General features: G+C 39.8%; 1 protein-coding gene across 1 annotated transcript in view; it reads left to right on the top strand.

Moving 5' to 3' along the window:
- Nucleotides 1-16,547, top strand: part of MED27 (mediator complex subunit 27) — a 98,961-nt gene that overhangs the window by 69,218 nt on the left and 13,196 nt on the right. Inside the window, exon 5 of the mRNA XM_026101789.2 lies at nt 10,635-10,742. Within this exon, the coding sequence (XP_025957574.2) occupies nt 10,635-10,742 (108 nt within the window). The remainder of the gene's footprint in view (nt 1-10,634; nt 10,743-16,547) is intronic.

The following is a 16,547-nucleotide window of genomic DNA, read 5'->3' as shown; positions in this document are numbered from 1 at the left end:
TTTTGTATTTGCTCTTATGCTGTCTTTGTATTTAACTGTTTCTCTGCAGAATGAATCACGTCTCTCTTCACTATTGCACTTGGAAACCATTTCTATTTGGTTAGAGCCTCTCTTTGCATACGTTAACTGCGTTTCACTCCCGATGGCTTTTTGGGGTCTGAAAGTATTTGACATGTTTCAAGGTTCAAGCACAATTAGGAGATTCAGTAAATTATTTTGGTTATGGCTGGTTAGGAACAAAGTAGGTTGGAAGAGTGATGACTGTAGAAGAAGCCGCTTTCATAGTCAGTAATAACTTACTGATTTCCATGTTACAGTTGCTCTCTAAATCAAGGACATTATTGTTGCTACAAGACAGTAGCCCTGTATCGAACCAGTGGTATGCATGTTTTCCTTGGATCAGAGATCAGAAAGATTGTTTTTAAAGTATTTTTGTATATGATTATGTGATGGGTTTATCATTTTTTCTTTTAGGCAGGTTTTCCCTCTTCCCCATCTGTCTCAGTTGATGTTGCCAATATGGCACTTTCCATCTGGCCCCGGCTGCTACAAAAGCTTTTGCTGTTTTCAGCCACAAATCCTTCAGCGGAAGGTGCTGCAGGCTGGGCAGTGTGAAGAGCACCTCCCCCGGAAGAAGGGAGCCGCTTCGGGACTTGTGATTTCTCACGCTGAACTTATCCCAAGTTGGGTTGGGAGCTGCTTCCTTGCCGTGCCGTGGTTTGCCATAATGCCAGAGGATTCAGATCGTGTTTGTTATTGTATTTAAAAACATTTCACAACCATACTCTTTGCCTATTAGAGTTAGTTAAGTATAATCTCAGCTGCTTTAGTCCTCTGACTGTCCATATACTACCCCTTAACTTTATATCCTAGCTGCCGTTGCATATGGAGACCTTCGAGGCAGAGGTCTGGTTGTTATATTAAGACATCTAGGCACCTTTAAGCACAATAATTCAGTTTGCCAGAAAAACAGGTATTGATCAGCAAAGGCACTGGTAAGCAGTGTACAGATATTAAGAAAGTGAAAATTGTCGGGAGGAGATGGGGAAGGAGAAAGGAGTGACTGTGAGATTCTCTGCAGCTTCAGATTAGCTGGAGAAACTTTGCCAAACAAATCATGTTTGGGGAAAAAGGCCTAATATGGAAAGTTTCAGTCCCAAACTGATATAGAGCCTTATGTGCACATAGAAATAGATTTATGTCCTTTGCTGTAGTGGTACTTTTACCGTCTTCAGTTCACCCGTGTTTCAAGAGGAATAGTTACCAATACTGTGAGTCTCCTAGTCTAACTTTCCTGGCTAATAAACTTTGTATTTCGCTTTGCTCTCGCTTAACAGGATACATCTTTCACATAAGCTGAGAACTTTAAGCAAAGGAAAGAAAGAAAGAAAGAAAAAAAAGCCGCCTCTATTCCTGAGAGCATAAATGCTGTATCTGAAAGGTTGCTTTCTCTAGTCTTTTGAGGTTACTGCTTCCTCCAGACAATAAGAAGGGTTTTTTTATGTTTTAGATTTATACACAGCAATTGTACCTCATTAGTCTGGATTTATGCTACACAGACCAAACACATAAATAATTGAAACCTTTCAGAGCTGTGTGAAATCCTCAGCTGATTTTAAAAGCAGTTTATCATGGCATTTCAAGGTGCAGTTTAATCCCAATCTTCACTAGTGATTTTTCAATTAATCTTTTAATCGCACAATGCATGAAAAAGACTAAACATGGAATTATATCAGCTTTAATAACAGTGCTATGCAAAATTAATTTCCAGCAGCAGCAGAGGGAACTAAGGACTCCTTAAGGTATTTGTTAGATTTTGTTGGTCAAATGCCAGGAATTGTAAATAGATAAACCTCATCTCGTATGTTAAGAAAACATGAACTGATTTTATTTAATGAAAAATACCTGGACTCTTGCTTGTTTTGATTGGTTAGTTATATTCCTAAATGCACCTTATTGTTTCTAATACAATGTCTTGATGCTGTGATTATCATATATAATTGTTTCACCTGTCTTGTTTCCATTATCAAAATTTGGAATGTTTTTTCAGTGTGAAACTTCTAATTCTTGTATATAATTCATTTAGATATCAAAAACATTTTACAAAACAGCCCCTGAAACATTAGCCCCATGTTTCAGTTGACAAATATGACTTATTCGGGGTCGAGTAGCTAGCCAGTTCTAGGCAGGCATAGGCACTTATTCTCTTGTCTTCATCCGGTAACTAGTTGGGCTTTAAAGGTCTTTTCTCTGCCCAGTGTTTGCAAAGCTATGTAAAAGGACTACTACAGAAGCTAAGAACATTGTGTAAACATTTTTACAAGTAATGAAATGTTTCCTGTATTTTAAGCTCTTTCTAAAGCATAATGATACATATAACTGAATTTCAATTTGAAAAATTGAATCATTTCCGAAAAAACAAAGCTCACTTCAGAAATCATGGTTTCTTTTCATATTGTTATCTTGAAAACGCTTAGATAAATTTGTTTTATACATTTATACTGATGCCTAGATTTTAGCAGATCTTTCATATAAAAATATGAAACATTTTTATACAACTTCTATTCATTCTCAGTAAAATCAGACACATTTGCATTTCAACTTCTAAATCTTGTTCCAGACATTTTGAGCAGTCTGACTGTACGGAAGTGGGTTGTATTAATTGCAAATAGGCTAGACATCTGTTCAGTAAAACTGAATAATTTCTTGAGTCTAATTTTTGTTTATCAGTGGTTTACTTAAAATCGTGAGTATTTTCCACTGGAAACCTGAATTCTGAAAATTATTTGCCTATTGAAAAGAGGCCATCAAAGTGATTCTTGTTCAAGGCAGCCTGATTTGGGGAGCAGTTGTTAATGAAATACTGGCCAAGTGATTTGAAATTAGTATATATGTCATACTTGATTGGAAACAATTTTTTGTTTGTTTGTTTTTTGGGTTTTTTTGAAAAAAAAGGCATCTTTGCTCTCCTTGGGGGGCTCCCTGTTTCCCAAAGAGCAGCACAGGTCTCCCATTCGCGCCCCTCCTGTGTCCACTCCTGAAGGCAGGAGTTCGTTACAAGCGATTCCTGCCAATACCTTTCTCTAATTAAGTTGACCCTTATAGCTTTTGCATGGCAGTCAGCAATGACAAGAAACCTTTAATATGTTACTAGTTAATTCCCTGAGGTGAGAATTAGGCGTTTCCACTTGAATATTCACAACTTCTAAAAATTAGACCCTAGTCCAAGCAAAATGAAGCTGAGTCTAGGGGTCACTGGGGAGCTTGGTGACTACAGAGAGTAGTCTGGAGATCCTGTTTGCCTAAGGCTAGTCAGTGGAAAATCTCTGTCCTTAAGTTGGATTTAACTGTGTGACCTCTCTGGGAGCTGCACAGCAAAAGTCCCCGTGCACTCATGGTTCAAACCCTGGAGTTCTCTTCCGTGATGAGGAGAGTCCTTTAACAGGATTTGTCCGCTGAATTTCCAGTCTGAATTACAGAATTACTTGGGCAGAATCTGGACACCCATCAGCTCGGGAACCTTAAATGGGTGTCTTGTGGGAACTGACCGTTCCCACGGTAAGCACTGCATGAATGTAGGCAGCTTTATGGTAGGCATATAGATTTGATGATCACCTTTGGTGGTTTAGTGCTTAATTTTAGGCACATATGAGGAATATTCATTTGGAGATTTACTATCTTGGAGATATTAGCCAAGACTGATGTTTAACTGAGCTACTGGGATGTATAAGGATCTCCTGAGTAAATTGGGGTGTGAGGAACCGCTTCTGAATTCATGTTGAGACTGTTGTGACTGCTGTGGGGTCAAGGTTAGTTTCTTAAAATTGAGAGCCAGCATTTAAAAAGCATTAAGCCAACACTTAAGGTCAGATATGTGGAGGCAGGGAAGAATTTCTTGAATCAACAAAGTAAATGAGCGCGGGGTGGCAAGTAAAGTGTAAGTTATTTTCTGCTTTTCTGGAATAAGAATGAGGAAGATGAGGAAGAATCTCTTGATGGGAAAGTGAACAAGAGTAGAGAAGAGTGCAGAAAGATCAGAGATAAATTCCCTCAGCTTTGCCCCCTCCATGGGCATTACTGCCTGGGTTTGCTGTCAGAAGGGTTCACAGATCTATCTTGATACGCCAGTAGACTTACTCTCTGAGAAAACAGGCATTCTTTTCATCCCTGTAAAAATTACTGGTGTGCTATAATTCAGAATGGAAAAAAAAAATCGGAATCCATTTGGTTATCAGTAGCAGCATTGGACTCGGATATTTATCCCATAAACGTGACTGGCCCGCTTGCCATTTTAGCAATATTGTGTGCCAGTTTGCTCACGTTATTAAGAGAATATGCCATATTACCAAGGAAGATGATCACCAGCTCATCGTTAATATGGCAAAATCATTTAAGATCCTTAATTTATGTTGACTTTTTAACATGCACTATTGCAATTAGGTTAGATTAATGAAAGGTAAATTCCAGCCCCTATGTTTAAAAAAAAAAAAAAAAAAAAAAAAAAAAAAAAAGCTTTTAAAGAACCTAATTAGTATGTTTGTTTATTTAGAGTCTAATGGCTTAATTGCATTTTATCTTGCTATTTACAAATAGGCATCATTAAAGAATAATGAGCATGTGAGGGAAAGTGCAGCATTCATACCAGCAGCAGATGAGACGGAAGAAAAATAACTAGTTGAAAGTCAGGTTTGGGCAGGAGCGGGGGGTCATTTGTTGTTCTACAAAATCTTATTTTCAGTACATATAAATATGATTTCTAGCCATTCTACTTATTAGATAGTATCCAAGTGGGAGGAAAAGATCAGAGCTGGCTATACAGAAAGGAGCAGGTGCCTGGCCTTTTGCTGGAAATATGCACAGCTTGGTTACGTCTCTGATTCAGTGTTACCTTATTGTTTCCTAAGGTGAATAAAAAACACACATACAAACTTGTCCTCCTAGTGATGCTATCAGGGAGGTACCCATGTTAACTGAAAATAATGTTTTCTTTCTTTTAGCTCTGCATTGCAGAGCATCTGCAGTTCAAATCAGCAGCAAATTCCCTGGGATGCTGCAAGGAAATCTGGAGCTTTGGGAATTTTTCCGCGAAGTGGTGGAGCTTGGCATTGGCACCGCTCTCTCTTAATACCCAACTTTAAATCTGAAGAAAGAATGTTTATTAATGCATTTTTTTAATTGTCTGTAAAAAGGCTTTTCATTTGGCATCAATTTCAGTGAAGAGGGAAGGTTGAAGAGGGGGCTTTCAAGCTATTTCCTCCAGGCGGAAGTCTGGCTATGTAAATAAATGTTGATCCTTTTCATTTTGTAAATTAATTTTGACCCTGCTATTAACTTATTTGGAGAAGTACTTATTTCTTTCCTGATCACTAAGCGAGAACTTTTTATAGCAGTCTCATAAGAAGTTATCTGAACCATTTTCACTGGTTATTCTGAGTTTCCCCATCCCCCATTCTTGGCATACGGTGGTTGTCATATGCTCTTTGAGAGTTATCTTGGTGGTAGACAAAATATTTTTAAAACTGGGATATTTCAAGAAGATTTTTATTTTATATATTTTTGTCAGAAAAGTTGCATAATATTGCAGATTTCAATCAGCTGCCTGTCGTACGTTCTTCTGGAGCTTGCCGTTTTAGGAAGCAGGGGCATTATGAATAACTTAACTGTCTGAATTTAGTATATGTGAAAAAAGCGAGTTAGAAGTGCATTGTTATTACACAGACCAAAACAGCAGCTACATAAGTATTTTACTTGCAACTGTTCCATTTTCAGCTCACAGAACTGTGGGGCATATTTTTTCATTCATATTAATTGAATTTTAAAGTGACCTTGTACATGTATTGATTTGAATTAAAATTTTCTACATCAAGGACAAGTTGGCATATATCCTACAGGCAAAATATTAAAAAGCCAAGTGCTGTCTTAACAGGGTATCGACAGAAGAAGTTGCAATTTAATGGGAAAAGTTGGCTTAGGACGGGAATTGTTGCCTTTTTGTAACAACTAAGAGGTATCTTTTCTGTATAATGGAAGAAGTTTCTTGCAATTGTTATCTGTGGAGATCTAGGGGCATTTTATTGCCCTTTAAAAAGGGACCATCCAGATCAGCATTGACCTCCAGAAGGAGAGACCAGCCGTACTCGAGTCCAGAGCGCAACTATCGAATTACTTTTTTTTTCTTCTTTTTTTAATATCAGAGCCTTTAGTATTTTATTACCTTCTTTCAGGTGATCTGTAGGGACACATTATATGACTAAAGGTGTAAATTATATTCCATACATAGATCTTTCCCGAACATTGACTCGTTAGCTAAGTTGAGCAGGCGTTGCAAGAAAATTGTTTGCTGGAAAACAGAATGTGTAAAATACAGCTGAGATGGACACAAAACCATTAAGTCCTGAAAACCGTCATGAGTCTTGATTATTAGAGGAAAAAATAAAAAGTGTCCATATATTGTATACAATACTGAACATGCTTTACCCTGTAAAGAGCTGTGGAAACACGCTTTTGGCTTCCAAATGTAGCGGCATCCTCCAGCCTGGTGACAGGCTGTTGTTCATTCTTTGTACTACTAGCCTCATTCTTTCAATGCTGTTAGAATGATGAACTATAATTTGAGTTACGCTTACTTTTACAAAATTTCTGTTTCTGTCAGACTTAATTAATGTGTACCATTCTTAATATGCCTTCTGATACGGTCCTAGAACAAATCATCTGAAAGTTCTGATTTTTCTTCCAGCCACAGAAAAATCTGCAGGAATCCCATGTCAAGACAATAGTGGCATGAAACAGGAAAGTTTTCTATTTCAGTACCAGACTGCTGTAAATAAAAAGCTAATTGACACAACCCAGCCCTGACAGGGTTGAAGTTGTGACATATTCTGTAGTATCGTGATGCGTGAGTACCCCAACTCACAGAGCGGGACCCCATTGCACAAGACCTTGTGTTAGTAGAGATTGCAACGATAGCGCCTTCCTCAGGGAGCTTAAAATCTACGTATATGTCTAAGGATGCTTTTACAGAGCTCCTTCTGAATGTGGGGTGCAGGGGGAAGGAGGCGAGCGGTGCTTGTTTGACATTCGAACAAGGGGGTGATGGAGGCTAGCATCCTGGCTCCATCTGCAGACGCTGCCCTTTCCGTACGGCGTGATGGATGAGAGCTGGGATCAGGGTGGCTGTGACAGATTTTGAAAGTGAGGAGTGAATCACTGGAAGGATGTGAAAACAAATGACCTGGAAAAAGGCAATGGGCTAACGCAGAAGCATTTTGCAAGGATTTGTGCAGGTAAATCTTGGGGGCTGGCGGGGGCAGGTTGAGGCCAGCAGTAGGGATATGCAAGTAAGCTGGAGTGCCAAACACTGGATTTTTCAGCATGTTATGTCCCACTATTCACTCTGAGCAATTTCAGGAGCATCCCACACAGCCTTCGGATCAACTTCATCCAATTTTTTTCTGCCTGCTGACAATGTGAGATATGATGAATGCAAAACGTAAGGGGAGGAGGAAAGAAGTGAGCATCCACAAAAGCATGTAAAGGGAACTGAGATATTATATATATTATATAAAATATTATATATAATGCTAGATCTGCATGTTTGTAGGGCAGTCTTTGCACTCTTCATTAAGAAGATTATTTTTTTACTTTTTTGTTTAGAACTCTCTTTTTTCTTTTTAATTTTACTGTGTATGGTGGATGCCCAGTGTGAGGTTCTAAGAGCCAGGTCTCTCCGTAGGCAATATCTTATCATACTGCCAGTCTCACTAAGGTAGAAAAATAAATAAAACATTAACACTAAATTTTTTTTTCATAGTGGTTAGCTAATTATGCAGCCAGACACTGTTTTTCTGATTCCAGTGGATGATCAGCATCGTGGATCAGATGTGTCTGGGTAATGACTTGGTATCTTTAACTTGGTAAAATGGAAGGTGCTCGTGTCTTTGTTCTCTGCTGCTGTGCGTTCTGCAGGGTACTGCTACTTCACAAGTGTGTTTTCTATTACCACTTTTTCATTTGCTGTCTTTTAGTTTTGTATTGAATCTTGCTTTGAGATAGAAAAACAGGATCTCTGCATTAACCACTGCAGTCTCTGCACCATTCATTGCTTTTATTCTGCTCTGTTGTTTGTATTGGTCCCTCAGCCTCATCTTGAATAGAAGCCTTGAAAGGTATTGTTATATCCTGCTTTTTGCCAAGCTGCTCTTCAGGTGAAGTGGCTGAAGTGGCCCAAGAGTAATGAAGCAATCATGATCAGAATGTCTGTCAGTGTATATACATAATCATTATGTTGTACTTTCTTTATTTTTCTGCACTTAAGGTAAAAAATGAGTTTTAGATTGTTTCTGTGCATGGAGATGATTTCAGATATGCCCATAATTTTACTTAGATGTCCTTTTTAAAATTTTGCATTTCAAAACCTATGATCAACCTGTATAAGAATTTTACATTAACCTTTCTCAAAGTACACTGGTGTATATGAAATTTAATGTAGGCAAGTGTCATCATTTTGCCCCAAAACCCCCAGCAGGCAAAATTAAGCCTCATGACAGGGCATTTGGTCTGCAGGCTTCACGTAAGTGTCCTGGGACTAAGCATCATCTCATTGACTTAACACCATTTCTGCTTGGGGTTCAAACCTTCATGCTTTAAATCCCAAAGAACAGCATGTCCCCTGGACACATTTAAAGCAAGGTGGTCTCCCATCCCCTCCTAATGTGTGTGGAAATTACTAACTTCTGGATATGTTTTGCTAATATGTGATATCTCTGGTGTCCTTTAGTGTCCTGGGAGCCCGCAGTTTCTGAGCAGGCAGCTCGTCGCTGGCGCAGCATTAGGTGCTGCAGGCATTCCTTGCTGAACGGTTGTCCCTGTCTTGGTGGACCTCCCTTCTCGACTTGCTTGTTAGCAGTGCCAGTGTTCAGAAGTAGCATGAGCCCAGGTTCCTTGCTCAGTGCTTCCCTCTGTGCAGTTATCTGGTGGCCTTTCATCCTCTTATATCGAGTCCCCCATTTCCCCACCACCACACACCCTCAAGTCCAAGATCAAATGAAAAAATCCAGGTTTATTCTTTAAGATTTCTGCTGGCTGATACAGTTTTGGATAACAAACCTGTAACACACGTTCCCACTGCAGTCTCTCCTACTCTCAGACTGACTATGTCTTATAACAGAATATCTCAGCAAGTGCTTTGGTTAGACCCAAATTCATAGCACCTGATATCGTGATGCTGTTATCTGAGAGCACTAGGCAGCTCCATACATGTTCAAGAAATCCCCATCTGTTGTAGGAAGGCAGGAATCACAAAAACGTATTCATGGTGTGCATAGCTCAGGCCTTGATACCAGTTATCCACAAGTACTTCAGCCTGTAATGTTTTTTTCTTTAAAAAAATTACCAACCCCCCCAGACCTTTTTCCTCAAGCTCTTTCTTGTGAAATTGTGCCTACAGCGTGTCTTCCTGCAGTCTGTCAGTGACTCTGTTTTCCCTTCTCATCCTTTCCTCTCTACCTCTGTCACCTTGTTCTTCTCTGCTGCTTCGACTCTTCTGCCCTAGCATTGCTTTCTCCATCTCCTGTATCAAGTTGTCATCAGTTCCTTTTAGGATTTGTAACTCTGTGTGCTGCTATATAGGTCTTCAAGGTGGAAAACCAGTGTTTACGGCAGTTTGAGTAACTGTTCAACAAAGTCCTGTATTAACCCTGCTCCAGCAGAGTCCCTGCATCGGCTTTGAAATGGAGGTTTTGTGCGCGGTTTGCCCTCTTCCTACTGGGGAAAAGGGTCCTGACGCTTCAGCGCTGGGGCACAGATGGTAGCAAGCAGGCCTCTGCGGGTCGGGAAACGGATTTAAACAAACTAACTGTTTCTGTCCGCTCTCAATTTTATGCTTTTGTGTGCGAGGGAAAACTCTGTAATGTTTGTGTCACAAAGCACAAAGACAAAAATCCTCGTTAGACACATCTCAACAATATTGAAGTATGAATTCATCTTTGAAATGTAAATTGATTTCAGATTAAAATATTTTCATTATTGTATTTTGTCAATTATATAATTTAGGCTTGTTTCTGTCTTTATACTCTGTCAGACCATACATATTTTCTGTGATACTAGTTTTATTCTTTACACTTTTCCACTTTTAGAGGAGAGTATTAAACCTTTGAAAATGTAATATTTTTACTTTTGTAGCTGTAACTTTTTTCCGTTTTCTCTGTTTCTTTGTAAGTAACTTTACATTTTTATTGGAGCTAAAATGTTTTACGTTAAACTTGTGGCATCCTTTTAAAGGATAGCATTAGAAGAGTCTGATTCTTCTTTCAAATGAATTTTTTTCTAAGTGGAGTTATTGAGTTGTGTTGTTAATAAAATTGAGACAGTTGCTTGGCAGTGTCATATCTACACAGGGGAATTTTGTGAATTCATACATTTTTAGTTGCAAATGAATGATGCTATTTGTTTATTCTGTACTTCTTAGTTTTTCTCATCCTCATATTGTGCATATAACATTTCAGATCTTTATTTTGGTTTGTCTTTAAAATATTGAAAACTGAAATGCCCGTCAGCTGCAGCTGTTAACTCAGTGACCTTGTGAATTCAGACATCAGCTCTCCTTCAGCTTGCTTTTGTCCTCTTGCTCTTGGCAGGTTACCTTAGGAAAAGTGTTAAAAGTGATAGTGGTGATGCGGAGTCTCTTCATTGACCGGACGATAGTAAAAGGATACAATGAAAATGTCTATACTGAAGATGGCAAGGTAGGTTATCATATATCCGATAGTGTTAAACTTTTTTTACCTGGTATTTAAATTGGAGAGAACAGGAATCCCATCACAAGTATGCTAGTAACATAAAACTGTCAAAAGACTTTTTGTGGACACTTTGCAAAGTGCTCAGGTTTAAATTTATCATGCTTTGCTTGGATTTTTCATACCCTAATGTCTGACTTCTTTCTAAGCTCTGATGCCCTCGCTTGAATTTCTAATTTATCACCTTAGACCTCAGTTGCCTCGTTAATAGTGTCTACTGAGGAAACTTTTTTTTTAGTGTACTAGCACAGCACTATCCCAGGGTTCAGATTCTCTTTTCCGGGAGCCGCTGGGAAATCTTGGGCTAGTTTTATGCTCAAGTTGATAAGCTCAGCTGTGAGAATCGTTGGTAGGTAGTCCTCAATAATTTGCTTGTCAGTAACAGCACGTCTTGAGCAGGAGCTATTAAAGCAAGTGTTACCTGTTTCCACAAGTGATGCGTTTTATGAACAATTCACCCTGCTTGAACCCTCAAATTTCTGTTGACTGCACACACTCCATATGGCTCTGTTTAGCGCCTCAGAAGATGTTAATGGGACCTGACGGCCTGCAGCTCCGTGTGTTTCCCTTTTCTGGGGGAATGGTCTCTCTTACTGAGACATCCACCAGGACTCTCCTCTGCCAGTAACAGTATTAAATACCTCCATCTTTCACATTTTCTCTCTGGAGCTTTCTCCTCTGATTATGAAGCCTATTAAAATACAAAGTTCATTATATCAAGATGAGTACTTGGCACCCATAGGCCATGTTATAATGAGGTGAGACTTTCTTTCCTTTCAAAAGTGATAACTGTGTTTTAGCACACAGTAGCACGTTATGTACTGACCCAGAGTTCAGCAGCTCCGAGTCTGAACTGCTCTCCCCTGGAAAAGGCCAGGAGCTGATCTGCTGAAGAATATAGCACAGCTCTATTTCCCCGGTGACATATTCTCCCTTGGAGGGCGGGGATTGACCTAGGAAGTAGTTAAGTAACAATTGCCCAATTTTGATCTGCCTTATTCAAGTATGCAGGCTTAAATACCGCTTTGCAGCAGAAACCGCTGCTCCCTGTATGTCCGCATGTAATTACAGGCTCAGAGCAGCAGCCCCTCTTCACCCCGAGTTCTGCTCGAAACTGAAATGATGTTCTGTCTGAAGAGCGTTGACAGAGCTTGATGGGTTCCTGTGTCGCGTTTCATTTGGGTGTGCTGATTTTGTCTGATGCATCCAGTTCCCTTTGAAGCTCCCTTGAAGAGTAATAATACCGTATTTGCTGAAAAGCTGCCCAGATGAGTTCCTCTGTGAAACTGGGCATCTGGTTTTGGGCTTGTGGTTAGCTCCAGGTTAACTCCCTGGAGAGCTGCCCACCCTTTCCCTGTCACCGTTCACTGCGAGGGGGAGAGCAGTGCTCCCAAAGGCTGGCTTTGGGCATGGAGCATTAGCCTTTGCCTGCGGTCAGTGGGGAGCACTTAGCTTCTCCCAAGCATTGCTGCTACCATTTCGCTTATTTTCCTGCTCTAAACCAATCTGCAGGGGAATCCCTATTTTCTACCGATCAGCTTTCTGTCCAAAGTTAGGCTACGTGACTACTCCCAAGAGGCTGAATGAACCGGAGTCACATACATGGCATTTTGCTATATCGTTGGGCCATCCCAGGGCTCTAGCAAACCTGAAGGTCTGCATTTTAGATATAAATAGGACTTAAGTAGAATTGGAGTTGCAGCCACTTAAATCATGAGTAAATTTGGCTTGGAAGATTGAGTAAATGTGTAGCTTGCTAGTTTTGCCAACTGGAGCACATATTGACAAACAGTGGGCTCCCTCTTTTTCACTAATTAACTACTCTGGTAATTGGAGGATAAGAATAAGATTGTGCTCTTGCAATGAATCGCTTTACTCATTGTGCCTGCTGGGAATGAGCGATTACAGTGAATTGCAAACATGGTCCAATCCAATTCCTTCTCTGTCGCAACAGATGCTGCTGGGAAAGTGCTCCAGTGAGGCTTCGCCGTGCTGCTCTAGTGCCTCAATTTCTAGTCGGAGGGGGAAAAAAAGCAGTAGCATCTTTGAAGAGAGACAGAAGAGTAGGGAAAAGGAGAGGATCTTCTATATTAAATAAGAAAAAATGTGGAGAATCCTTAGGTTCACAGAAGGTGATGATAATTTTTCCGTTGAGCAGTTTATTCAGTAAGTGCTGTTTTGATTTGCTAATATATTCCTAGGAACCATTTAATATTTGCAGGCAGCAGAGATGAGATTAACTAGGTGGCTTCATACGATATGGCAGTTCTGAAGCCCCTGTTTTTACTGTAAGCCGTGTTGAAGGGACACTGGAATAAGTCATAGCATCATCACGCTGCTTTACACTTAAATAGCAGGATAAAGATCATTTGTGTAATCCTCCTAAGTACACAATGCAGAAGGTCCATTAAGCAGTAAAACTGAGATTCACTGAGGGGCTTTCTCAGTATAGACCAAATTTGGGCAGGTGAGGCAACATGGATAAAATCAGTTCCTTAAATATTTTGCAGAAGGAGAAAGGATCATCACTGGGAGACTGTATGAACACGCAGACAATAAGCGACAAGTGGACTGTGAAGCACAAAAGAGGCCAGCGATTTGCATGTGCATCAGAAAGTGGCTATTTATCTCTGAAAGTACAACTTTTATCAATTTTTTTTATTTCTGGAAAGCAAAAGGAAAGAGATGAGTGCAAAAAGAGCAGCGTAGGTGTTGGTAGTCCCCAGGTCCGTTTGTCAGGCAGGTCTAGAGGTACAGCAAATTTGGCGGTCTCTCGTGGTGGTTGTGGAACTGTGCATGGTGGCATAGCCAGGGACAGCCAGCGGATATACAAGAAAAGCGGCACTGCGTTATCCAGGTTGCTGTTGAAGTATGTTGGTGTGATTATGTGAAAGAGCTTCACCCAGTTTCTCCTGTATCGGAGCCTAGCTAAACTGGTTACTCCATAGGTATTTAAAAACCTTCAAAGTGAAGGTGGGAAAAAAAATCAAAAGGCCATCTTAAGCTAGTAGGTAGCTTTAGCTACCTTTAGTAGGTAAAATAAGACACTACCTTTGGGGAGTTTATCTTTTTATTTATTTATTTATTAGGTGTTTAGGTGTTTTTGTCAAACGGACAAAGGACCAGTGCATGTCCTAAGAGCTTCATGTACTTCTCTTGTGAATTATTCACAAACCCTACAGATTATGTCTTTGCCAGGTTGCCAGCTGCATAACTTGCACATTTTTGGTGTCACTTTGCAAAAACAAAAGGTGAAATCTGGCAGCCTCTGTCATGTAGTCGGCTCTCTATTCTGATTGTTCTGCAGTCTCTCTTGCTTACTGTACGAACCCACTGCATCCACCACAGGCTGATGCATTTTAATGAGTCCTGTAGCTGTAGTGATGGCACTGTGCCACCCTTAATTTCAAAACTTTGACATACTCCTTCTACACTGGAATCTAACCATGGATAGTAATTAATTACTCATGTTGTCCTGATTCCTGAATAAATGAAGCTGCGGAGCTCACTCCTGCAGGGCACGCTTAGCACGAGCTGAACCATTAGTAGCCCTAGTCTGCCAATAAAAATAAAACTGTATTGGGTTTTATTCGGCACAATAATATCCTGCTTCTTGCTGCATACAGAAGCCAAGAACCACCATGACACGATGTTCTTGTACTGGGTACTTAACATCACTACCTAGCCACATTGCTATTTTTGCATCCGTTAGACTTAACTAAAGAAACAGAAGTGTCTCTGTTGAATTATCGTGTTAAGGAACTTGGGTTATGTTAATGCTATAGCTTCATTAATTACCCCATATCAATAAGAAAAGGCAGCTTTTAGCCTCCTAGCGTAAGAGAGGAAAAGATATAGTAGTATCAAAGGAAAGCTTCAAAGACAGCCAGAGCTGTCTCTCGGGTAATTTCTGATCCCTGCATTCTTTCCACTTCAAAGCTGGATGTGTGTGTGTTTGGGTGAAGGGGGGGGTTGAATCCGATTTCTCTAATAAGTGTTGGCACCGGACCTGTTTGATATTAGATGCAGGGAACATTCTGATTTGTTATCGCCTTTGAAATCGTTCAGACGACCTTCAGAAAATCGCCTCTTGTTACTTATGCTGGGGGTGGGTGGGGAGAGTGGGGCACTGGGAAAAAAAAGCCCCAGTTTAATTCACATGCAGAGGATGCCCTGAAATTGTGCTTTCAGCAGTTTTTTAGTTACAAATGTGTGTCTTGATTGAAAGTGAAAAGTTGAAGAATAATAGACCTGTAACAATGCATTCTTTAATCTGCCTCTGCCTTAATCCTCTGTTTCAGGGGGAAAGGTGGGCAGTCATTTAGGATGTCTGCATGTGGTTTGGGGATTTTTGGTGTTTTGGGGGGTTTTTTTGATTGTTTTTTTTTTTTTTTTTTTTTAACTTGGATAACATCTTGTCTGTAAAAACACTCATTACTTTTTCGGCTTTTCAATCTTCATGCCAACTAATGAACAATCAGAACCTGTTGGACTCATTTTAATATAGTATCTGAAATGGGGTTTTTTTTGTTATGATCTTGCATCTAAACAGAGAGGATCATGTGCTTGGATAGATCGCTAGAGATTAGCAAAACCATATATACATTCCAATTATAGCAACTCCATCTGTCGTCAAACAGAGTCTTAAATTACATGCAAATAGTTAAAATAAATTCTGTATTCATTTTTTATTTTCAAATGTAGACTCCTCTAATACGGAAGTACGACGCTTCCTTCCCTGCAGGCACAGGTATATAACGCTATTAGCCAAGCTCGAGTCTGATACTAGGCTGAACTGCTGCTTGCGGATGCCTACAATATGGCTATTGCTGGTGTTCAAGCAGGTTTTTGAGCCCACCTCAAGAGCCAGTAGTGTAAAAAGGTTTGTAGTTACATGCCTTAGGGTACTTTTGTCTTCATCTAACCTGGAAAAGGCTTTGAGACATCAGCTGCCTTTTGTCTCACGGCAAGGTCAGCCTCCTAAGTCATGACACATCCATCCTGAAGAGATTTTTAAAATAATTAACATTACCTCCTGTTAAACCTGAGGTTTGGGGACTCAACAGTCTCTTCTTGTACTAGTATTCAGAAAAATGGGCCACTTAAAGGTATTGCTCCCAAAAGAATGACACAATGCCATTAGCATTGTGAACCTTTTTAACCATGCGAATTAATTACTTGGGTTCAGCATCCTTCCCTTTCTGCTCCTTCATCCTCCTCTAGTGTGTTTTACTCACTTTGTGTGACTTGCTTTGTTTCCGACTGTAACCTTTGTGCCTTTTAGAAGACGTGCAATTTCAACTGGCGCTTATGGGCACTACCGTAAGTCAGAATTAAGATAATTAGCTTAACTTTATAATAAAGGAGATAAACCCAACTTCTTCTTTTAAATCAATTACTTTCAGAGTGTAAACTTAGCAGAATGTATTCAATATACCATGCCCTGTTTAGTCTGAGATTTACACTCCGTTTGGTTAGTGTTACCTATTTCAATTTTTAAACTGAAGTATAGAGCATGCAGGTGTAATATCATTAATGGAATGATAAAAAAGTACAAATGTGGGATTTACATGTGCATTTAAGCACAGATTTCTTAGAGAAAGCTGAAACCATTAGATGTGTTTATTTCTTAATGATAAAAAGTGTGTTTGCAACTGGAAAGGGAGTATGCTGTGTGATCCAAAGAGTTTGTGCCCTTTAGAACCAACGCAGCAGTAATGAATGGATGTGCTCGTTTCCTATGCCGTTATCTTA

This window comes from Dromaius novaehollandiae, chromosome 20 (genome assembly GCF_036370855.1).
Source record: "Dromaius novaehollandiae isolate bDroNov1 chromosome 20, bDroNov1.hap1, whole genome shotgun sequence".
NCBI classification, from domain to species: domain Eukaryota; kingdom Metazoa; phylum Chordata; class Aves; order Casuariiformes; family Dromaiidae; genus Dromaius; species Dromaius novaehollandiae.
This window is presented reverse-complemented; position numbering and strand designations above follow the sequence as displayed.